This window comes from Alligator mississippiensis, chromosome 14 (assembly GCF_030867095.1).
Source record: "Alligator mississippiensis isolate rAllMis1 chromosome 14, rAllMis1, whole genome shotgun sequence".
NCBI lineage: Eukaryota > Metazoa > Chordata > Crocodylia > Alligatoridae > Alligator > Alligator mississippiensis.
The window spans coordinates 41,544,377-41,569,332 of record NC_081837.1 but is presented as its reverse complement, the minus strand read 5'-3'; the positions used below and the strand labels follow the sequence as shown (position 1 = coordinate 41,569,332).

General features: G+C 46.0%; 1 protein-coding gene across 3 annotated transcripts in view; it reads right to left on the bottom strand.

Annotated features, from left to right (window-relative positions):
- SRGAP2 (SLIT-ROBO Rho GTPase activating protein 2) overlaps nt 1–24,956 on the bottom strand; it is a 163,687-nt gene that overhangs the window by 31,932 nt on the left and 106,799 nt on the right. For 2 of the 3 annotated variants that reach the window (XM_014609120.3, XM_006267815.4), the window contains exons 6-13: nt 23,422–23,637; nt 22,475–22,603; nt 17,107–17,331; nt 15,081–15,182; nt 13,446–13,643; nt 5,450–5,534; nt 2,679–2,706; nt 870–900 (exon numbers count right to left, since the gene is read on the bottom strand). In XM_014609120.3, coding sequence (XP_014464606.2) covers nt 870–900; nt 2,679–2,706; nt 5,450–5,534; nt 13,446–13,643; nt 15,081–15,182; nt 17,107–17,331; nt 22,475–22,603; nt 23,422–23,637 — 1,014 coding nt within the window. The remainder of the gene's footprint in view (nt 1–869; nt 901–2,678; nt 2,707–5,449; nt 5,535–13,445; nt 13,644–15,080; nt 15,183–17,106; nt 17,332–22,474; nt 22,604–23,421; nt 23,638–24,956) is intronic. The other variant, XM_019477241.2, reaches the window with a different exon arrangement.

Sequence of the window (24,956 nt, the reverse complement as noted above, 5' to 3'; positions counted from 1 at the left end):
ATGATTTAGCTCATTTGTTATTAAAGCCAATGTTTACGCAGCAATAAATTATCTGCTGTGGACAGAAAAGAAGACCCCCCCCCCCCACCCCGAAAAATCCTTGAGGTTGCTTTTATAATTAATAAAAGGTACAGCTAGCATGCAGTTACAGATCTAGTTCACAAAACTGCAAAAGGATGAAGTAAAAAAAGTAAGGAGACGCTAAAAGGAGCATAAACAGAATGCATGCCAGCAAGAAACAAGGAATTCAGGAGCCAAAATTTTAATATAGGAATATTCAAGCTTGTTGCTTATGTAGGCTGCAGCCACTAGAGGTGATGATAGTGCCACAGACGAGCAGGCCTTATATTCCAACCAGAAGACCTTGATGTAACCACATGCACGCCACAGGGGTAGACACCGAATCAATACATTGCCTTGTTCTGTCCCAGCTGAAAGTTTCACCTGCAGCAAAGAGGTCTAATTCAACCTGCAACTTGCATGCCTTGATCATAGCCAATCCACCCACTGCTTAGTAGGAGGACCCTCAAAGACAAAATAAGGCCACATAGACGTGGGAAGGCAGTTGGGTGACGCGGACAGCTGGGAGGTCCAAGGCTTGCAGTCTGTTCCTTGTTTTGCCAATGCACGTGGCACCAAGTCAAACCACTCAACTTCTGTGCCTCTGCTTCCCTACCTGTAAAACAGGGATAATATGATCCTTCTCACAGATCAGGCTCTTACGTTAACCTCATTATTATTTGCAAAATGTTTTGGACTCTCTGCTGGATGGGGAGATGGATGTGCAAGCGCTGTAACTGCTGGAAATTACAAAAGCTCCTTTGGGGGAACACGGCAAGTTTTTAACAATTCAAGCAGTTCTTTATTACCTGCTTCCTTATGGTAGAGCTGCGCCTGCCACTGCTCAGAAGACCAGAATGAGCCATCGACGGAGAAGGGAGAGAGAAGAGAGAGAGAAAAGTCACCATGATGACTGACAACTGAAGGACTCACTCGTGCAGGGTTTCACACTGTTCTGGTGTTTGCTGGGGGAAGGAGCCAGATGCAGAAACCAACAGGAATGATTTACACTCAGTCAGTGTACAGGAACTTTGCAAAAGACTTAAGTGATTTAAAATAAAAGCACTGTAATCCTGAAACTGGCACAGGGGAGCCTGCTGCCTTGACACAAGGCTCCACATAACCATTTACTTCCAAGCATATGGAAATCCATTATATAAACCTCCTCGCTTTAGCTGAAGTTGGCCATAATCTGCAAGAAACACCTCTCCAGAGCAGATCCATTATGCCGGGTGATTTAAACAGAAGCAGGGTGGGGGGAAAGGGAGAGCGGCAAATTTGCTTCCTTCTGTGCTGTTAATATAGGCATGTTAATGGGCTCTTTATTATAACCTATGACAAAAATAAAAAGACCTGACAGCCACATTAAACCCTTTCCAAATCAAACCACGATTCCAAATGGCCCCCTGATTACTATTTGTGTTGGGAGGTATTAGTGCCTGATCAAAATGGGATGCGAGCCTCCTCTCCTGGAAGTCTTTCCTCTTAGCTTATTTGTGGAATTTGGATATTCTGACAGTTTCCTGTTAAAATGAATCACAAGCAGTAAGGACGTAATGGATCATCCAGTCCAAGTTCCTGCCAGGGCAGATGGCTCCTGAATTAACTAAAGGGATTTTATTGCATTTAAGACCTACAGTGATGCGTGTGACTTTTTTCAGAAATTCAGTTAAAAAAAAAAACCCCAAACCCCACCCCACACATGCTGAAGGAGAAAAGTGAGGAGGTAGATTTCATGGGCTGTCACAGGCAATGAGGTGTATTTTAGACCATTAGCAAAAATGATTCTTCAATATTTAAAGTTGTTTCACAGTGAATAATATTTTATTATTACAGATGTCAGGCTCTAATTAGGCCCTGTCAGCTCTGCTTACCATGAGGAATGGGAGATGAAGAAACCATCTCAGATGAGCAATAATCACCCTCCCTTTGTTAAGCCGGCAGAGAAGCACAACCCTTGCTCTGGCTCCTCATGGGCAACTGAGCCCCAGCACCAGAAATCTGGAGACCCAGGTTTGCGCGCTTCCACAGAAACCCCCATCAGAAGCCATGTCCGTGTCCCCCCGCCGCCATCACGAGAGGCTTATTTTCCCATACACAGCGACTTTTACGGCACCGTGATGGATGCTCGGCCGCAGCTATAACAAAACGTTTATTCTCCGTGGCCTCTGTACTGCTGCAATCCAATTCCATGTCAGGCCGGATGGGGTCAGCAGGGCAAAGTGAAAGAAAACCCCTCCACGACCGTTCCCCCTTACTCGCCCCCACCTCCCATTAAGCAATCCAAAGCACTTGAAGCACGGTCCTTGGTGGCTTGTCCCCGCAGCGAGGATAAAGCCTGCAGTCAAAAGCCCTGCCAAGATGACAAGGCTGAGGCATGTTTAGCTGTAGTGTTAGGATGATATGCAACTAAGCACACTTTCAAAGCACCATTGAGTGCCAGAGTAGGCAAAGGCATCGGTGGGTTAAAAATATTTTTTTCGTTCCCAGGACTTAGCTCAGGTATTTGCTAAACACACCTCACCGTGCTAATTTTGGCAGGCCCAAGGTTGGTCAGTGTTCAGGATCCTTTTGGAAGAGAATTTTTGTATAACAATGCTTCCTTTAGCCACACCTACCTGGCAAGAGAGCAGTCAGTCCTTTGACCTATTAGGGAGACAAAGAAAGAAATGTGAAGGCTCGCACCAGGGGAAAGGAAGGGGGAAAACGCCTTGGACAGACGTGCAAATCCCGATCTGGGAAAGCCGGGGGCTGGGAGGGAGGAAGAAGGGCTTGTAGGAGCGACAATGCGGCCGCTTCCCCCAGCAGCCGTTGCTATTGAGATTGTCAGCCCATCCCTGTTGGCAAGGCTCCTCGGTGGCTGACCAGGAAATGCAGAAAACAGCTCCGGCTGCTCAAAAACCCGTTCTTCGGAAAGTGTTGTCTCTGAACAGTGCTTCCCCGGGCGCTCTAATTGTTGACTTCCACTGCCAAAAAAAACTCAACCTGTCAACCTAGCCCCTCCCTCCTCCTCCTCCCCAGGGGAGCTGCTGGAGGTGGGGGGAGAGATTCGGAAAGCACTTAGTGAGATTGAAAACACTGCCTGACTTGCTAGCCCACCGCCTCAAGGCACCAGCTTGTAGCTGCTTTGGGAGGCAGAGCTCTAAATGATATTTTCCGCAATCATGTTTGCAAAACTGTTCCATTAACTTCCACGCGGTCTGCAAGCGGAGGGCTCGGCTATCAGGGCAGCTGCTGAGACAGGCAGCATTTTATTTAAAACAGCACCGTCACGAGTGAGGGAGACAAAGTACTTGGGATGTGCCCTTGGGAGCCCAACGTTTCAGACTAGTCCCTCAGCTAGTGTAAATCAATCTCCATGCAGCAATGCTGACTTACCCCACCTGTGGATCTCGCTCTCTTTTTCCCTAGAGCTTAATGCTTTCCTCTTGCTATGCAGAGACAGGGGTGAAGGGAAGGAACGGGGCAAAACGCTGTTTGCCAAGAATGGGCCGAACATCTTGAGCATCTAATTCCCCCTCCCCCACAAAAGCTTGCTTTACCCAAAATGGTGCCTAATGTATAAAAAAAAAAAAAAAAAAATGTTATTTCTCGACCAGAGCTTCTAACCATCTGTCCCTTTTCCAACGTAGAATATTCATACATATAAATTACGTGGTGTTGCCAACATCAAGGGGCTGTTACATTACGGTGACAAATGTATACAGTAGACAGGGACATAATTACTTGTAGATAGGAAGACCTGCTGGTATTTTTATTACCCAAACTTGTCATCTTTAGATTAGGGCAATTTGCAGGAGAAATAATAAACGTCACCTAAAGGGAAAGAAATGCAACAGAAACGCATGCGTTCCCCAGTACCGCAAGATGCGTCTGCCCGCACAGTGCAGCCAGCAAAGCGTCTATGGGAACCCTGCCCTGACTTGTGCAAAGGGTCTCAACTGGCCCATTGCCCAGGTGAGTGACACTTAAGAAATGGAGCTGGGAGTCTGCTAGTCTCATTGGTCTGCTTGCTTTGCATGGGAGGCAAAATGTCCTCAGCTTCCTCTGTTCTCCCACATGCCAGCGAGTAGGTCCATTTGTTTAACTGCTCCAGCTCACTGCAACACGCACCGGGATCACTTCACCAAGCTCGACTCCAAAGAAGCCCAAGCGTTGCAAAGCAACCACCAATAGAAGGGGCCTTCAGCTAATGAGAGATGCGAGAAATATATTAAGCTTGCCTCTTACTAGCCACCCCACCACCAGACGTCAGTTCAGGGGGCAGGCGGGTTAAGGGGAAATGGTCTTGGTATGCAGGGGTCAGCTATGACCCAGGAATGTGATTAGTCACAGGGGCAGCTTGGATGTCATTTGGCAGCATTTTAGAGGCAGAGGAAAAATGCCCGAAGCAAACAGCTTTTCTGAGACCCCTTCTCCCCGCTTTCCATTCAAAGGACTGCTGCAAAGATAGGAATTCCTAAGTGAGACAATGCAAAAAGCACATCTCGCCTCACTTTCTATAGGCTCAGGTGCTAAGAACCATGAAGCCTCAGTTACAACATTTGTTTTTTTCTCTAGGACATCTCCGACGCCAAAAAGCAAAGCACTTTGAGGACCACACGTGGTTTAAATTCCAACTCGGAAAGACCCAGATATCATTAACAGCGTGGAATTCGCTCTAGCATAGAGGAGCCGAGTCTTGAATTCTGGTAAATGAAGACTTTTAGTGAGACTCCCAATCCCCTGCACACAGGCTAGCCAGACACGGAGACTTGGATGCATAGCTCGTAAAGCGTATTCAGCCAACAGGATCTGTCCCTGTCGCGGGGAGAAAGTCCTAGCTCTGACCCTGGAAGCGATGGGTCTGGTTCAACCTTGCCGCAGCCCTCGACCCAAGGTCCTGCTAACAGGCAGTGTGTTTTCTGTGCTTCGAGGTTTTTGTGAGCAGAATTACAAATCGTGTTCTCTTGCCTGAGCCTGCAAGTCTGGACTGAAAACACAGAGGTGAGAAGCAGCTAATCTACCATGCAACCACGCCTCTCCAACCCGGCTAATGAGGCAGCGCTCCTCAGATCGGCAGTAAACAGTAAATCACAAGGGTTACCCCAATTATGATTATTAAGTGGTGGGTAGATGGAGGGAGGGGGGTCCTGAGTGGGCATACGCTTCATTTAAACAAATAGACAATGCACATTAGTGCCTCATTAAGCATTTGCCTTTCACCATTACTCAAGCAGCCATGTAGGACACTTGGCTTCTGTACCAAGCAGGCTGGGAAAATAAATTCATAAAACATGAATATGTCCACTTAACATCGGTAATCCGGGACGGTTATGCTCAGTCAGCTGCCTAATTCAGTAACTACAGAGGACTGGCTAATCGAGTGACAAGTGGGTCCCAGACTTACTTTCTCCCAGGGTCTTCTGAAGGAGGTCGTGTTTGGCCTGAAGCTTAGTTATCAGGTTCCTGCCTTCCAGATACTCTTTCATTTTCTGTTGAGATGGAAAGAAAGGAGAGAAGATGATCATCAGTGGACAGTTTATTTCTCCGGCGATACCTTTTGGCCTGCATATACTCGGTACGAACTCTACCAGGGTGCTGCGTATATCTGGAACGCGGGTTGAGCTGCAGATATCTGCAAACCAGTTTCTCATGCCACAGTCTGAATTGGGATTTGCAGCTGTGTTTTTGGCACTTCCAAGACACGGGAACTGCTGTCTTACGCCATGCTCTCCAGACATGACAAACAGAAATGGGAACGCACTTCTATCACGTGCCGGCGACAACTGAATGCACAATCTGTTTTACCAAACTAAAAGGCTGCTACTGTGCTTATTCTCTCACTTAACCTCTTTCACCCCACTTTACCCATCAGATACTGCAGCTGCCTCTGTTCTGGATGATACACAATAAGAAAACAGGGATGGGGGGGGATGGAGGAGAGATGCCATTTGAGATCAGCTTTATTCTGCTCAATACCACAAGCCGTTTGCTGCTACTTCTGGTTTTCCCAGCTCTTCACACGCTCTTTTTAAGACTCTTCCATCCCTTATTCCAGAGGTTAATATAGTACCCATTTTCATAGTGCTTCAAGTGTACAAAATGGTGTATATCGGGTTGGCAGTTGGGATTACAGCAGGGACGGCTCAAGAGACATTTGGCATTTCCTATAGTCCCTCTTCTCACCTCTTACAGGGATGACCATTATGGTGCAATAAACACACTACACTACAGGCGATTGTGATGTCACATTTAGACTGGAAAGTCCTTGAGGTAAGTAATTATAAAGTGCTACACACACTGCTCGTACCGTGCAGATAACGATAAAAAGCACCTTATGCACATATGTAAAGAGTGGCAAGAATTAAGTAAAAGACGTGCATTATTCAGCTACTTTGCAGAATAAAGATTCAAGAGCCAGGAAGAATTGAACTGTTGGTCCCTTGACTGGTAGCGTGCGGTGACAAATCAGTCACACAAAAAAAAAGGTCAGGGCTTCGGTTTTCATTAGCGGTTAAAAAGCTAGATGCTGCTCTGTGCCTCTTGAGTCTGCAAAACTGGAACAGGAATTTCATAAGAACAAAGTCTCTCAGGCAATTTTCAACATTTCCTGCTTCTTACTGGGCCGGCACTCGACGCTTTTGATCCTGAAGGCAGGCAAGCGGCATTAAAAGTGAGCAGCACAAAAGGAAAGATAAAAGTCGAGGAAACATTTCGGGACTTTCGGAAGAATCTCGGGCAAAACTTTAGCGATGATCAGAGGTTTCCTCAGAGCCTGCTCACCAAACCCCAGGTGTGTCTTTTCCAAAAGAGGCTGCGCTTCCTGCATTTTAGCATTTTTGACAGACAAGTCCCACTCGCTCTTTGAACCTAGAGCATTTTGTTCCATTTTTGACACCGGCAATCGATACAGCACTTGGGTTTTAGAAAACACACGGAAAATGCCAAAAGGACACTGCATTTCATACCCCAAAAAGCTTGGATTGGGCTGTGGGAGTACCGTATGTCTGGCTTGAATGGTACTAAGGTACTTCTATGTTTACTAAAATCAAAAGGAGCTAAAGGGTTTCAGCATGTTGCTAGATGTGGTCCATATGGGATGCACAAAAAAAAATTGAAGATCTACAAAAAAAATCCCTGCCTTCCTAAAACATGCGAGTCTTTGTTTAAAACAGAGACAAAAAGTAAGATTACATCTTTCTTGAACTGGTTCTGGTCTCACTATGTTCTGGCCTCTTCCAACACTTATAGCCAGCTCCCAACAAAAGCTGGATTTACATGTTATGCTGGCCAGAAAGCAGATACAGGAATTTATGTAAAGTGCATTTTACTGCTTTTACGATGCAAAAGGAAGATAAGTAAGGGGTTTAACTGCATTGCAGCTTGCAGTAAAGAACCAAACTGTGCATCTGGAAAAAGATGTGAATTCAATACATTTCCCCATCAAGATCAGTTACCACTTGGCTTCCCTTCCCCTTTCCCCCAGGACATCTACACATTCGGTCCTGCAGAGAGGCCCTGGATTGACAGGCCAGAAGATTGAATCCTTGTATGCATCCCAGGGACTCACGTGCAGACAGGGCAACTGCAGGGCAAAGTTGGCTTAAGCTCTCTTTTCTAGATGCTCCAACCCATTGCTCACACCCCTTCGCTCCTTGACTACTGAGCTAAAATTCCCCACGAAGAGGAAACTAGGGGCTAACTTCAAGGGACGCTTTGTTCCAGCTGCCAGTGTTGTTCCATTAAAGCACCCGTAAAGCCACCGATTTCGACTGCTGCAGTCTGGGGTGGATGGGAACCAGGGAACCGGCTGCAATATGCTCGTTCCCATTCCCGATCCACGGAGCCATCCAGTCCTCACCAGCTGAACTAGCATTTCTATTCTTCCTTGCAAAGCAGCAGCTTTAGAAATGTGTGCTATCTACTTGGCACACAGCAGGCAAACAAATGAAAATCAAAATGGCAACATTTTCCTCCCATTGTATAAAACAAAGGCACGTTACACGAGGAAGTTTGATCTTTGTTCTGGTGACAAAGCACTTGAGCTCCTGCCTCCTGGTTCATGAACAACCTTGGTGGAATTGCATTATTGTATTTCACGGCTGCATCTCTCTGCCCGTTAACGTACTGATGCAGCATGTAAAAGGATGCCATTTGGAGGGAGGCGCCGCAGCACTAAAGAATCGCTGACTCACGGCAAACTCAAGCACACGATTCTGCTTTATTCCTTACCCAGCTTTACTATTTTGCTAAGGAAATTAAATGCCGTTGTGGAGAGATGGACTCGTGCATGCAAACAGCAGCTTTGTTTCTCTTAAGTTCTATCCAGCCTTCTGCTTATATGTCAGGGCCTTTAATTGGGGGCATCAGCATCTCCCAACCGCAGCTAATTACAAGGTTCCCAACATCCTGAAATCGGCTGCACAAGTTCATGACCATGTGTGCACGCCCATGTCTTGGATTTATTTTTTAAAAAGGCAGAAGGACCAAACCCTGCAAATTTTGCAATCTATAAAAAAAAATCATTTCTAAATGGAATGGTTTAAAATAACAGTAACTATTATTATTATTATTATTATGCTGCTTCCCATGAGAAAGCAGCAGGCTTTAAGAATAAAGACCGGGATGCAAGCTGAAAGAGAAGATTCAGTCTGTTTTGAGAGTCTGCCCGTGTCCCAAGATTTGGGCTGCACGGTGATCAGGGATCCTTCTGGCGGCAGGACTGTTCACTGTTCAGTCTCTTACCCTTTGGGTCAGCCAGGACCCCGTTAAAATAAGTAAGTGTCTGATAATGAGGTTGGAGACAGCCCTCCTGGGTGCCACTTAAACCCAGGAGGCACGACTTGAACCCTCAACTGCCGAGAGGCGGTAACGGGCGCTTGTCCATTAACGTGACCCGCGAAAGGGAAGGCAGACTGGCACAAGTACAAGACTATTACCGGCTGAATTATTAAGTGCGAGAATTATGGGGAGGGGGAACTCTCCCTGCCCTTGGTGGTGCTCCATCATGCACCAGACCCTTCAAAGTCACATTTCTGTATGTGCACATTAAGATGTCATATTCATTAGCGACCTGCCATGGGCCCTCGCATGCTACCAGCTGTCTTTGGTGTGACAGAAGGGAGAAAACAGAGAGGTAGCCCAGGTTATTTTTAAAACAGCACCTCAGTTTGCTCCGAAAACCCTTGTCTAAACCTATTTGTGAGTGAAAGGCCCTAATCTAGCAGAAAAGCTCTCCAGGCAGACCTGCTAGCAAGGGCACAAGCTTCTCAGCCTCTTGCAATCTAAGTATCGGTCGCACTGCTGCCTTTGGAAGGACAGTCCTGTGAAAGCTAAGGTGAAAGCTAAGCTAACAAGTGAAATTAGAAATGCCATCTCCTGAAGGAAATGAGATTGAGAGCCTAGACAGCTTATGGTCACTCAATTAATCCAGGAGTAAAAACGTGCCGGTGCTTAGTTCCAGGATCGTGGCCACATCAGAATTTGAGCAATTATGCTACCTGAAAATACCCTCCTGCCTGTCTTAGCCGCTCTTCCCGACTTAAACGTGCACAGTGCTGTTTCTGAGCAGCCTTGTTTCTCTCTGCAGGTGGCTGCACTGCCGTGGTAAGAAAACCAGATTCTTCTGCATTTTCCTCCGGTACCTACAGGCACTCTTCAGGCTGGGAGGTGTCCCAGGGAGTCGCATTAGGAGCATCACAAGCCCAGTGCAGAGTTCATCTCACTGTTGTTACAGGGTATTGCTCCAGGTATTTCATATCCTCTTCAGTACGCCAAATATCCCCTTCCCTGCTGCTTCCCCAAAGCACATTAAAAAAAATAAAGAGGGCAAACTTCAATTTAAAAACAAAGCTGCAGGCTCCCCTTGCTGAATTATAAAGTAGCACTCAATTTGAAACTTAATATAAGTGGCCAAAAAGAAAAAAATAAAAATAAAAAAAAAAAAATCAAAGTATGTGCGAACTCTCTCCCCACCCCCTGCCTGAGATTTCATTTCTGGCCTGGATTTAATCTCGACGCAGTCAGACATGAGAAAGTCGAGGCGGACTGAAGACACGATGCAGAAACCTCGGATCCGAGGGCGTGCTGTTAAGCCGTGGCGGCGGGCATCGTGTACTGGCTGCCCGCTCGCACCCACACACCTCTGACACCACCCGCCCGACCCCGTTTCAAATTTTTCCAGCAGGAAGCAGCTGTCACGTGGAATAGATAATAGAGCAAGGCGTAAACTTGAGCAGACCTTCCTGCTTCGCTGGCAATGCAGACATTCCTGCTTCCCCAGGCTGTATGGAAATAGTTTCTGTCGCTTGTCCCATATCCTTAACTCTCTCTTAAATCTGGGCAGCTCAGCAGTATTTTTTTTTTTAAGCAGCATCAAAGCTGACGCAGGCTTTCAGCTCATGGTGGCATGTTCCCAGGATGCAATGGGGAGAAAAAAAAATCAAAAAAAAAAAAAATCAGATCATCACTCTGCTGAGCTACTGTGAGTGATTAAAAGGGAAAACGGTGGTGCGCTGACAGAAGCCGCATGACACTGCTGCAAGACTGATTATTGGGGGGGGTTATAAATAATGCTCACCTGTGTCTCCTGGTCCTTGTGAAGATTTATTCACAAATTCATGTTTGGAAAGCACTTAAAAAAAGGGCCAGCACTACACTGGGGCTTAATATCAATGGAAAAAAATATAATTAACTCTGAATCAAACCCTCTCCCCACACTTTATTTTCCTTCCTACCCTTCACTTATAGGTACACACTGCAAATGAAGGTGCGATTGCAGCACGGGCAGGCACGCTCCTGCTAGCTTTAGCCAGGCGTGCCAGTGGCAGCACATGCTGCCCAAGCTGGCGGGCTCTCTGAGCACAGGCTTGCATCTCCAGCCCACTCTTAAATCTGTGGTGCAGTGCTCGCAACCTGTGACAGCTACAGTAAAAGCTAATACATGTCTGCCCACCTACGCTGAAAGGAAAACTCCTGTCCCAGTCTCTGCTGCAATTATCTCCTTGCTGCCTGTCCCACACATCCAGACAAGACTGCTCCGAATACAATTCATCTGACAGAAGCCAGCAGCAAAGACCTAGCTGGTCCCTGCAGAAGAACGGCTTTGCCTGCGTAGCTTAAACCGGTTCCTGGAACAGAAAAAGCTATAGCACTCTGCCGGCATAATTGCATCCACCTCTGGAGTTTTGCCAGCAGTGCTATGTCAGTTAGGGTGCGGCTGTCTTAAGCCATATCAATGTGCCGGCAAAACTCAGGTGTGCCCGAAGCCATTAGTATCGACGATCACAACATACGGAAGCTGAAAAGATCAAAAGCCAACACCCTGCTTGTGTACAGCGTGATGCTGATCATTTCTGAAGCCCTTTCTTGTTATCCTCCACTGATCGCTGTGTGTTAGGTTTTACCTGAAATATAAATGATATAAAATCCAAGGGGATCAGGCTCTACCCTGCAGTGTTCGCTCTGTACGCTTTGGTTTTCTTTCTTCTCTACGCGTGCCTCGCCCACTATGCTTTGTTCTCATTCTCATTAATGCTCATCTGCCCAATTCCACACGCACACATGCAAATAAATGATTCAAAATCTGAAATTCTTATCCAGGATATTTCTCAGTTCCCCCTATAGGAGATCAATCAACTATCTGATTTGACTAGTTAAGGGGCCCTTCATACATCAGCCTCATGCAGTTCCCAGTTATTTTATCAGGGCAGCATGTGACATGACAAATAGCACCTCCGTTTCTTGGAGACAGCACTACAATCCTGCTGCGACTCGGCTGGTCTGGCTGTGTGGGAGCAGGTATTAACAGAGAAATAAAAAGGCACTATGAATAGCGAGCTACCCCCATGATTTTATTTTTGCGCACCTCTGAACATGCAACGCTCCCTTTGAGAGAGTGCTCACAGTTCAATTAAAAAACATTGTTCTGGTTCTGTGATCCTGGGCAGGCCAGCCGTTTGCTTCCTAATTGAATCAGTGTCTCTGGCCGCTTTCACCTTCCACAATGACTTAAATTTAATGTGTTATTTTAAGTATCTTCAGGGCTTGCCTAAAGGAATGATAAACTCCCTGATATAAACCATCCTGACAGCCAATGCAATTTGTACAGAACTTAGCAATTTTAATAAGCAATACCATCCTTGTAAAAGGAATAGAAAAAGCTTTAAAATGCAGCAACAGACACTCAAAAAAGGGCCTGAATGTCACGAATGGGAGGGATTTGGTTTTCACACTTTTTTTTTTGGAAGAATAAGTTAACACAAAATGATGCAATGGTTCAACATAAAACAAGCCAGGCAACACCCACATGTACAGAAAGTATTAAGAAAAAAAAGCCCTCAATGCCTTAGAGAAAGCATGTCAACTAGTTTAAAAAACATTGCTTTCAACCTGAAATTACAAGAGAGCAAACAATGACACCACAGAATGACATGGATGACCGGAGAAGTCTCCCGGCGCACATATTTCAATGACAAGTATGATTTTGAAAATTTAAGTTACAGACCATTAGCTCTTGATCGAACATGGATTTTTTTTTAAAGCCATTTCAGTTGTGGAGGATAAATTAACAAATGCTTTGGATTTTCTTGTGGGTGACCTGCAGTCCAGTCTCACAGACCAAACCTGTGTGTCCAGCTGAGCAAATCCCCTTACACAATTTTAAATTGTCCTGCCCAGCCCCAGACAGACGAGACCAGATTTTACCCGGACAGATCATCTCACAAACCGCACGCTCAATTAGAATCAATATCGAAACGATGTTTTTTTAAACTGCCATAAAAATCATTTCACATTACCATATTATTTGAATAGTAATATGCACAACTCTAGTTGCCAAAAGAACAAGGAAGCCTTTTCTAGGAACCTATACTAGGAATGTACCATGCTCTTGTACTCCTTTCTGAAGCAGGTAATCTTGCTAGAAAGATGCAAGCTCCTTATTACGTACTTAAGGACCAATCCAGTAACAAGAAGCATTTGGCCCTAGCGGACCCATGCAGATGTGCTGATCAACTGTGAAAAGGCACGAGTGCAGAGAAACCAGATGAGCCCGAGATACACGAATTAAAAAGAAATGATAAAGTACCCATTTAAAACCAAGGACTTGCAAGATAAACCAAGGGCCAGCTTTGTTTGACATTTCCTCACTGCTGTGTAACCCTGCAAAACAGCAGACCTGGTGGCAGGCAGAGCTGCCTATGCCTATATTCCAATCTGACTTTGAGGATGGATCGAAAACACCTCCACAGAGAAGTTAACCTCGACCTCGGAGAGTAACGGGAACACTTCGGAGGATAAGAACAGTCATGGCTCTTTATGATGGGGACAATGCAGCACAGGCAACTCTGCGGTTCCCCAGAGCTTCAAGCCATTGCAAACACCTTGCAAATCGGGTCCCTTACCGTGAAGTAGAACTGCTCAGTCTCCTGCTGATTAGCCCGTCGCTTGGCAATGCTTGGCTTGCTCATGAAAGTTTCAGAGACGGTGGATTTGACAGACTCCATGGAGTTGCTGTACTGGAAACAGTCAGAGACATCAAAGTCCTCTATCGTGACTATATCCTGGATGGTCTGGAGCGTAGCTTCCATCGTTTTCTTAACCTGCCCCAGCAAAGACAACAGTTAAAGAAAAATACATGCAGATAAGAAGCAGCAGGTGAAAAAACAGGGAATAAGTGCCCCAGAGCATTTTATTAATAACTAGTATTACTGCCTCCAAGTCCTATGGGCCGTAACCACAGTATAAGCTCTGCTAATTAACAGAGCACATTTCACAAACAAAGGGCTGGCAGCAGATGAAGCTTGTGTTGCTGTGTGCTCTACATACCCTGCAGCACAGACAAAGTTTTCTTCTCCAGGCCTGAGCAGGGGGAATAGGGGAATTTAAACCCATAGCAAAGAAAAACATTGGATGGAACAGTGAAATGCCGTCATCCTCTTCTTCCTGCAGCTAAATCTACTGGGCATCGAATGAACTTTGGATTACAAGGGGACCTTGCTGCAGTCTGCTAAGTCTTTTACCAACGGGCAGAAGCAACATCTGTGCTGCCTTCCTCACAACGGGCCTGTGAACAGGCTGCACAGATAGATCAGAAATTCCTGGGGGGCTCGAGCTGCGGCTCCAGTTCTTAAGGGCTCCCAAAAATGCCATCCCTCTCGTCTTCCCGGATCAGAAGGATGGCACAGCAATACCAGGCCTTTAGAGCACACGTTCTGGGTTTACGAAGGGAAAGAGGCAACAGAGGACAGGGAGGGGAATCTCTCATTGTGCCAACAGGATACAAGCCATAATTTCCTTGTATTCCCCTTTCCAAATAAGATCTTATCATGGGAAGTCGCAGGGCCGATTTCTTCCTGCCCTGCACTTTGTGTGGTCAATTGTACGGGTGCTAATGACTACAGAGATGCAAGGAAATGACAGGTTAAGGGTGCCACCGGGACAGCAATCCATCTGGACAAGGGCAAAAATTGCTGTTTACAGCAGCACCAAAACTACCCTCCTGCACGGGTGTGGAAATCACAAGGAATTCACAGGATGCTTCCTGCAGTGAGACAGGGAAGGAATCTCTACTTCCTCTCCCATCTGCTGGCGCACAGACATGCTGTTCTTTAATAGGTTAGAGATCACCTCCTTGGAAATTTAAGAACAAGTTGGACAAAGCCTTGTCGAGGATGGAACAGACGCAATGACCCAGCCTAGAGCAGGAGCCTGGACTAGATGACTTCCTGAGGTCCTTTCCAGCCCTGCTTTTCTATGACACCAATTCTACGCCCAGGTGGTCACGTGTAGCTTCCCGAAAGAACGTGGAAGAAAGACAGCACTGGATTCAGCGTACACATTTGTGCCCCACACAAGCTATGTACAGGCTACTGGAGAGCTAAGTCAGGGTTATGGACTAACATGGTGATGTCCTCAGCAGCCCTCCTCCTACACGTTACAAGGCGGGTCATAACAACCGGGATGCCTGGGGCACAGTGCTCTTTTTGGAATGATACCAACGCTGCAAATGCCACAAGGGGCTCTTGTCGATTGCCCACCTCTTCGTTCTCAATCTTGAGCGTGGACAATCTGGACTGCAGCTGCTGGCATCTCTGTACCAACTCACTCTGGACTGGCTGCTGGGCACACAGCTGCGACACCTGTAAAAGAAAAGAACAGCACTCCTGTGAGAACTCCAGAACATGATGGCATGGGGACCTTGCTGCAGCCTGCTAAATGTCTTTTACTGAAGGGCAAACAACTCCAAGACAGCTTTAAGGTCCAATTTAGATTGAATCAATCCCAAGTAGCAAACTCTTGTTTTACAGAATTACTATTCCTTCTCCCCAAAGATGCATGAAGCAGGACAGGGAAAACAGAAGGGCTGAAGAGAGCTAGGAGAAGCGACACCTGCTGTGGTCTAATCCTGTGGCATCAGGTTGTAGTCCTGAAGGTGCATAATAAACTGCAGCTCAGATTAAGCCCAGCATCTTCAAGACGGGACTGTTTGCTAGGTGCAGCAAGAATTAGGTCCTATGAGTCAAGTTCACCATGCAGTCAGGCTGTTTAGTTTCCATAACAACAGGGAGGATTCCCTGTTTAATACATCCCATACATTTTAAGACCAAACAGTAGGCCAAGCACCCGTTCAGATGCTAAAACAGCATGTTCGCTTGATGCTGCTAAAAATGCTCAAGGTCTCTCTGCGCACATCAAGAAAGCTCTTTGGTAAGAGTAAAATGCTTGTGTTGTGGCATGCCGCTGTGATTTTTTTCAGATACAAACTGCAAGCCAAGTTCATGCATATATAAAAAGCAGATCTCATCGCATGCATACAAACCTCCCCCCAAGCAATGCTGTAAGAATTAGACAAACCTTCCTGCACACAACAAATATCAACTCAACAACACTGGAACGTCACATTACCGCACAATGGATATTTTAGAGAAGAGGCAGAAAATAAGGATTAGGAACAGGGTTAGCCAGGCAACAATCCGAACAGACGGTTTCTATTTCGCTTGCTAAAGCTGTGTCCTTTTGCTATCCTGGAACGCTATCAGTGCACGTGTAATAGATAAAAGACCTTTTGCCAGGTAAGGAAGGCTAAGAGACAAACAAAAATATCTTAACATGAATCGGTATGCCTAGGATAAACTAGAAGTATAAGCAATTAACCCCAGTTATTATACTGCAAAAGTCCCATTTAAAATCTGCAAGCTGGCTTCATCTTGCATTACTTCCCAAGGCTCCAGATGAGCAGACACAATGTGGATGAAGCGGTAAAGCAATCGATTTTCATCACCAAAAGTGAAAATCCTTCTGTTGCCTTGTGTCACCACGAAGATGTATGAAGCACCACCAGCCATTTGTGCTCTGACACAATCCACTCAAATGCCTCATAAAACTGCATTTAACAGCACCTGCTCGCTCTCTCTTCTCAGACACTTCAGGACTCTGGGAATCAGCTTAGGTAACAAACACAGATTTATTTATTTTGTAACGGAGAAATTCTTCCAATTACACCATGTTAAAGGAGCTACATGGAATAAGCAGCATTTCTGCAGTGAAGGGTGCACACAAATGCTCCCCAGTCCAATCTTGGGGAGGATGTGCAGGTAGTGAGAGAAGGCGATCTAAAAGTTCCCCATTCAGAGCTGGCCAGCTCCACCCTTTTGCAGCATCCTCCAGAAAGCCACATCACTGGAGAGCAGAGTTGCTCATCAGTGTTGGCGCACACCAAGCTATGGCTCTAAGAGCAGAAGATCCTTGCTTGGCACATAAATGGACCGCCAAAACAAGCATCCTAGCATTTTACAAGGCTTCCAAAGGAGATGGATTCTGGAAGCGTCTTGAGTCCTGACAGTCCCCATAATTTACCTGCCCAGTTAACAGGTTCACGCTCTGCTAAGTCATCAGATACTTCTACATACTAACTCCAGCCTACTAGCTAGAGCACAAGACAGAGCCCAGACCAGCAGGAAAACTTGCTTCACTAATGAGACCGTTCTAGACACATAACTAAATGGGGTCAAGATGCCCGGGAACATGTCCAGAGCTAGAGCAGAGGGAAGGAAATAAACTGACCATGTCACCCATATGAGGCTGAAATTCAAACTTCATGGGTGGGCAGAAGACATTGTTGTACATCTCCATCAGGCGCTGCTTGTCACTGTTGGCGTCCAGGTTCTCCACAGCATTCTCAATGGCATCAAGCCCTTCGTGCTTCGACTGCTCCAGGTTCAGCTCAGCAGACAGGAACGTCCTGAGAGCCCTGTTGAGGCTTGCGTGGTAGCCCAGATCACAGCACTGCTGGAAAACAAAAGCAAGCAAATAGTTCCCTGTGAATAAGTGAAGGTGGCCTGAAACCAGACAGGTGGTAGGGAACCTTATGATCAGAGCCATTTCATCCCTCACCCAAAACTGGGGCCCCGATCAGTGTTTCACAAAGACCCCATGATAAACTGTAGGAGAAGAGCTGCTAAACCTGACGTCCTATATACATTTCAACACTCGCACTGAAATCAGCCTCTGTAAAATCATCCCCGTCACTGAAAGTGGGTACCTCCTGCCTCACTGACCAACCTAATTTGTTAGAGTGAGGCTACTTGCCGTTAAAAAGGCTGCGATGTTTCATTCTAGAAGATGCATTTCAATGATGGGAAAGTAGTTTCCTACATATCCCTTACCTAGTTCACAAGGCATCCATTTCTTCCTGAAAGCACTTTGAAGTCCATGGGTAAAGAAAACTTTATGAAAGCATTCCCAAAGCTATGTAGTACTATTTTTCACATTGGTTTTGGAAGGGCAAGAAGCTGATGTCCGTTGAGCATCCAAACCATAGCAAGAATTGCCGACACTGCATTCAGGGTACCCTCGTAACAGGTTTACTTTGCTTTTAATACGCTTTCCACACACCGCTCCTTAAAAAGTGTACAGGATGCCCAGCTTTCTTATGGAGTGTTTTAGCCAGGTGTCCAAATTTTGCTTTTAGACACTCATCTCAACCCTTGGGCAAATAAAAGGGGCACCAGTCTAAGTGCTAACGGGAGGAAACGTGCATAGGATTTGGACATCCTGCTAAGATCAGCTGAAGCCCGAATATGGGAGCCCAAATACAAAGTACACTTCGTTGCCTTTTGAACCATCCTCTGGCCCTGTGTAACTGAGCCATAAAGGCCGAGTAACTTCTCCTGTCCAAGAAGCGTCCCTCAAAACGCACGGCTGGGACGGTTTCACTGCTCGGGTGAAAGCAGTGAACAAAAACCTTCATGCGAGAGAAGGTCATATTCAAGCATTTACTGGATGTTACCGACATTAGCATGACATCACTAAAAACCAATCAGGCGGCCTCCTCTGCACCCCGGCTCAACAGCCAAGTCCTAATGTTTCATAAGGGACAGCAGCTCTTTTCATGACTTCATCAGAAACAGCCTGAATTTTTCAGACATCTAATAAACTGAACTTGAGAAGGGTCCACCTTCCAGGAATTGCAAGCAGGATTACATATGCTAGGAGAATATCCAAAAAGAAAGAGACCATCTGCCTGATTGCTATGCTGCTCTGTAAGCAAAAAATCACAAGGAATCTCCTCCTCCCCCATCATTTGGGTCTCATCATTGTCATATTGTAAGTCAATGCCTTCAGAAAAATAGAGACAAACGCACAGGCCCTCCCCTCCCAGCTTTTACTAGATTTCTGCCACTAACTGCTACCGCATGCCGGGGGTACTGTGCCAATAGGCTGTGGCAGGTGTGAGGCCCTTGTAAAGGAAGAGCAGTTGCTGGTTTAACTGGAAGCAGAGAATTAAAGCATATTAAATTCAAATCAATAAGACCAAAAAAAACCCACCCCAAAACAAAAGCTGCTTGATTGAGAATTTGCACGTGTGGGGACGCTCTCTGGTAAACAGCGATTGTTGCTTTGCGTGCACATTAAATTTCCATGGCCCATGCGGCAAAATTTCAGGGTAGCCCGTTTCAGTTGGCCCAACAGTCCAACCGTGATTAGGGATCAGCTGCCGGGCTGATTACAGATGGACCCTCCGTTTTCCTTAGCAGGCGGGCCAGTCTATTGTGCATCCCACACGCTGAGGATTTCGTCTCCAGCATGTTTGGCATTTTCGAGAGGGCTTGCCAACACGCACCAGTGCTACGCAACGCGCCTGAAAGGAGAAGCTCTGCCACGGCCCGAGAGGAATTCGTTCATGGGAACGGAGGGTAAAACAAGACCTTTCACATTTCATACCCCACCTACACGAGGGAACAGGAGGATTAGATTAAAAGACGGTGACATTTTTCAGCTTTACTTTGTAGAGGCTGGTGGCAGAGAACATTTTTCCCCGCCCCCGCTTTAACATTTCAAACCATCCAGAATATCATATTTATAAGTGTGTCAGTCTTGCGGGCCTTTTCTGGGTTATATAAATGTTTGATGGAAACATTCTCCTAGGAAATCAATTTTTTATAAGAATTTAATGATAGCTCATCCAAATTCACTTCTCGACATGACAGCTGATTAACCCCTTGCCAGCTCGTGGTCTCTAAGTAAACCTAGAACACAAACTGGAGGCAAACTAACTCTGTTTTTACATTCATTTTCTGGTTTTGCTGGGTGGGAGGAATATGGGAGAGTTATGTGATTTTGGTGAAGGGAAAGCTTGAGTTACGGCAGATACAGTAGATAGCTATATCTTCCCAGGACTGTAAAGCAAAGGAGGGGCACACGCATGGACTCGCACATGCACGTGTGCACCCCTTCCCCCCTCATCCATATTCCAGCCTTAGCGACCCTTCTGCAAACCTGACGCACGTCTCTGGGACTTCACCGCTTCATTAACAGCAAGGATCTGTCAGTCACAAGTCCGGAAACTCGGGACGCGTGGTGAATTCCTTGAACGACTCCCTGTTCTTTACTCACCATCACTCCTAACGTGGACGCTGGACTGTGAACACAGTGCGTGATGTGAATAACGATGGCTTGAATGCTGTTGGCAGCCTTAAGCTATTTATTTACTTTTTAACTGCGCGCAAGTAAAGAGCCGTTAGCATGACTTGGTCTGACAGCAATACAAGGGGAAAAAGTGGATTAGGAACGGAGCGAGCTTTGATTTTCAAACCACATAAGCATTTAAGCCACAACCTTCACAGGATTTTTTATTAACGCTAGGTTTAAATCTCCCTATTTAAGGGCTGCGAGTTAGGAAGTCTCATTGTCAGACCTAACAATCAGAAGAACTACTGGGCTCTATCCTCAGTTTTCATGCCAATTCCCCCAAGGGAAGTCTCTTGTCTTCCTCTGTGCCTCCGTTTCCCCCTCTGAAAAAAGGAGGGGATACTGAACTGTAGAAGTGTTTTGAGATCTACAGATGAATCATGCCATGTACACGTCTTGCACATATAACCAAGCAACTATACGGTTAATTTAATCGTAGCAACTGATTAGTGAAATGGATGCGCTGATGGACACGGTGTGCTCGTCTCGACACGACGTGCACGGCAGATAACTGCGTCATCCTGGCAGCCCGAATGCTCCTAGGGAGAAGAATCCTGCCATCTAAGCTGGATAAACTGCTGTTTTTATCTCTCAATTCCTTGGGATCTCCTTTCTGTGTCTAAAGAAGAGTTAAGGATTTATCAAGGAAATCTAAGCGAGTTCGCTCCGTGCGGCACTTCACTCTACGTGCCGCAAGGAAACGCGCTGCAACCCGACAGTCTGGGAATTGAGATAACTGAATGAACTATACTGACAACAGTTTTGTGAACCACGGCCAGGATTTTCAAAAGAGCCTCAGGGAATTAGGCACCCAAATCCTGTTCAATTTAAAAGGAAGTTAAGTTTCCAACTCCTTTAGTACATTTAAATTCTTATCTTACGAGCCAGCATAAGACATGCCCACAAAGTAGCAATTGGCTCCGAGACTGGAGATGGTATAACGTACACGTAAAGAAATCGGCTCCAAGTGCAGTAGCATCACTAGGATGCACCGCACAGCATAACCACACTCTTTAACAGGCAATCGCCACCTCCAAATACTGGGAGTTTTTAAAAAGATCTTTTATCCCAGATAGCTCCCGCCTGCCAAAGAGAGTCTAAATGAACATTTGAACCTAGCTGCAAGCAAGCGCCGTCTGTTTGATTTTATGACTGGCTGAATCATTAACGGTGGCTAGACGCAATGAATCAATACTGGTATGTGAGGATTCCCCCATCTCGCTCCTTCTCCTCCACCAAACAGCTCCGGGCTCAGCAGCGGGAGTTTTTTAACCTTGTTTGCAGACGATATTCAGGTTGGCACCGAGAAGCAGGATGCAGGGAGATCCCAGCAGCAATCAAGGACTTGATAGACTACTGCATTAGTCCCGTGGGACTCTTACACTGGAGGGGAACGCAATCGTTGACACCACCCAGGAAGACATGAAGTATCTCCAGGTCTGGAAGTGGCTTTTGTGAGTTCTCAGCCAGGGTTTGGGTGTTAAGTGAGAGGCGGATAAGTAACACCACCTTTTTCACAATTTATTCCTTTACTCCAGTGCCATAGGAAACACGGTGAATGGATGGCCCTGGAGACAGAGGCCTTCCATTTAGCCACAGAGCACACAACATGTAAGCAGCTGCAGGACATGCTTCCTACACACGCTGCTCTCTGACCTTGTGCTTCGGCCTTACTCCTGAAGGGACTCTTGTAGGGCAGAGGGGGGATGGTTTCCATAACCCATTCATTTCCTCACTCCTCCACGTATATGACAAGGAACTTGGGAAGTGAAGACTCGCAGCACGATCGACAATACGGATGCATTTCCATCGGGAAAGGGCCTGACACCACAGTTACACGATGTAGTCCCAGTAGCAGGACATGGAAACACGTTAAAGTCACTAGACACTTGGTGGGTTTGAACTAGCAGAAGGTCCCATACGTAGGTGAAAGGCTTTCTGTAGCTCACCAAACAGTCGAGAAGGGCCACGATTCATTCAGAACGTATCTAAATTTTTAAAAAATGATTTAAGGCAGTTTGAGGACTTGCATCCACCCTCAAACCCCTCTGCCAACTGCTTTATGATTTTATAACCATACATCCTCTTTAAAAAAAATACCATCTTGAAATGATGAAGTTGGGGACTGCGTAAAATCACACGTATAACATTTCTGAAAAGAACAACAACATAGATGTGCTTGGTTTCCTTTTAACAAAGCACCTCCCCTTCATAAATGTTTCAGTGCTAAGCCATTGTGCAAAATCCGCTCCTTTGTAATGCACCCTTTGCGGAGCACAGCTGTTTAAAAGCAGCTTCCTTAACTGCTTCCTTGCTGCCCCATCATATCTGGTATATGGCTGCCTGGGCTGTGCTGCAGAGTGGGTGCAAAGGATGCTTGGACACAAAGGATTAAAGAAGGGAGACGAGCATATTGGGGTTAATGGCAGCAACATATAGGCACCCAAGCAGCAGAACTTACATCAATGAGATCAGACAGGTCGTGGATGTAATACTTGAACACAGACGCATTGGTGGCTTCCAGAGCCAGCAGATACTCATTTCTCGCCTTAATGGCCTTCAGTTTATTTTCCGTGTATTTTGCTTGGCGCTGAAAAGAGACCAAAGAGAGGTCATTAAAAAGAAAGAAAGAAAAAGGGCTGGCATTCCTAGAGATGGAACAAACTGCGCCCAGTTGTTCCACCAATCTCCTGTGCTCCCTTTACCAAAATGCAAAGTCTTAATTTAAATCAACTCCTTGGAGCTTTTAAACCTGACCCTACCAGCCACCCCTGCACCTAAGGTATTCCCTGGGGGAAAAAAAAAAAATCAAAACGCAAAGGCAGCGAGGAAGGGAATGGAGGTCTGAGTTGGCCGTATAATACTGTCACGTGCCTTACAGACAAGACATGTTAATTTTCCTCCAGACCTTCACATCCGCCCGAGCAGTTACTCCAATTGCTAGAGCACCTAATTTTCAAGGGAGCTAGGGAATAGCATCAGCCCTTGTTAATTTGCATATGCCGCCATGCCATGGACCGCATGGGGAAAAAAAGAAATAAATAAATGGATGGCTGACTAACCCCCCCCCAAAATACAAGGACCTTGGCCCAATGTCTTGCTACCCTAGGAAATGGAGAAAGAAAAACTGCCAAACTCAAATTTCAAGGACAATTAGAGTTACCTTCAAGTCAGACATCTCATTCGCAGTAATGAGGCTTCGGTTTTTGCTGCACCTACGCTCGCTGGAGGTAACTCCAAAACGCTACATGCTCCATTACCCAAATGTGCGACTAAGCTCTGCATTTCCAAGCTGTGCATCCTTAACCCTGTATTCGCACAGCAGTTTAGATCTAAACATCATTTTCATGGATGTCTAATTCTGCTCCAACCCACAATGCTCATTTCCACAGCACTGCTCTCACGCACCTTCTCCTTCATTTTCTCAATTTTCTTGACTGAGCTTCGCCGGACGTGTTTCTCTTCAAACCTGACGTTGGAGCTGGAGTCAGGAGAGCGTGGAGTCTGCTTGTCCTCTTGCCTCACTGACTTCCCAATCTGCTTTTCTTCTTGTTTTTCAGCCTCTTTCAGCTTGCTCTGAGCACTGATGCTGTCAGCATTGTACATATGGTAGGTCTTCATCACCTGCAGGAGACATCATTGCATAGTCACACAGTGGCATGGTTTCATTTGCTAAGAAAGAAACAAGCTCGTAGTACCCAAGAGCAAACAAAAGCCTTCTCAATACTGAATATCAGCCCCCATTTCTAACCTCCAGCACAGCTGCCCTAGTACCCATCTCCAGCGCCAAACTTCTTTACAGCAGTGAAGTTCAAGACTGGTTGAAACCGAAGTGCATCGCAGCAGTGCATATCATGAGAGACGGCTTTCTACACTAGCGACCTGCAGGGTTCGGTACCAGCGATTGGCCCCCAAATTGCTGCAACTGGGACAAAGCCCCACAGGAAGCCCGAGATCCTTACAGCCTCTACTTCCTGGAAAGAGGAAAGGTCTTCCTGTCAAAATAACACGATAGAAGTTGCATGCTGCAGCTCAGAAACCCCCCTACAAGAAAGCCAAACCACTCAACATAAAGATGCTCCTTGGTGCACTCATTTCAAACATCGATCTGTAGTATGTACAAGAAGTGTGCGTCTCCAGATCCGTTACTTTATTGTGGCCCAGTTCAACACTGCATCCAAGCAAGGGCATTTCAGCAATGAATACAGCCAAATTTTTTGCAACTAGTCAATTCTACTCAGGGTAATCAGTATTGCTCCCTACCATCTGCCTCCTCCCCGAAACAAAGTCAAATGCTGGGCTTCCTTCATTACTGCAAGTACAGTTGAAGGGGTAAAAAAAAAGGCAGAGAAACTTCCAATTTGTGCTTTGCCCTTCTGGATTAGCATGTGGGCACCGGGTAGGAATATATGCATCGCTAATGCCATAACGAGAGATGCCTTTAATCATATTTCATTCAGGAGCCCGACTGGCCTGAAGGCTTGTCATAGCGGAAAATAACTCCTGCTGAGGCACTCTCACATTAACTAAAGAAACTGCAAGGTGCCATCAGCTTTTGGAGCATCCTAGCCAGTGTGGTTGTCCTGCAGTTCAACTTAAGTTTAGGCATTAGGACAAGGAAAGCGCTTTCCTCCCTTAAATGGCTCCCAAACAGTTCATAAATGGAAAGTACTGATGGGCAAACCTTAGTCAGTTCGGTTCATATAAATTATCTTTTTCTCTTGGGCCCACAAACCCATTGGCTCATTTTGGCACTTGCATGTCTCAGTACTCCCATTTCCAGTTGGAACAGTTCAAAAATACAGTGAACACAAAAACTTGTGAAAAGCTAGCCCATTTCTGAACTTTGGAGATTGTTTTACTCCACTGTCTTCTAGTATTGAGTAACGCAGGAAAGAGAAAGAGAGCAAGAAAAAGGCAATTAGACATAATGGGCTTATCCA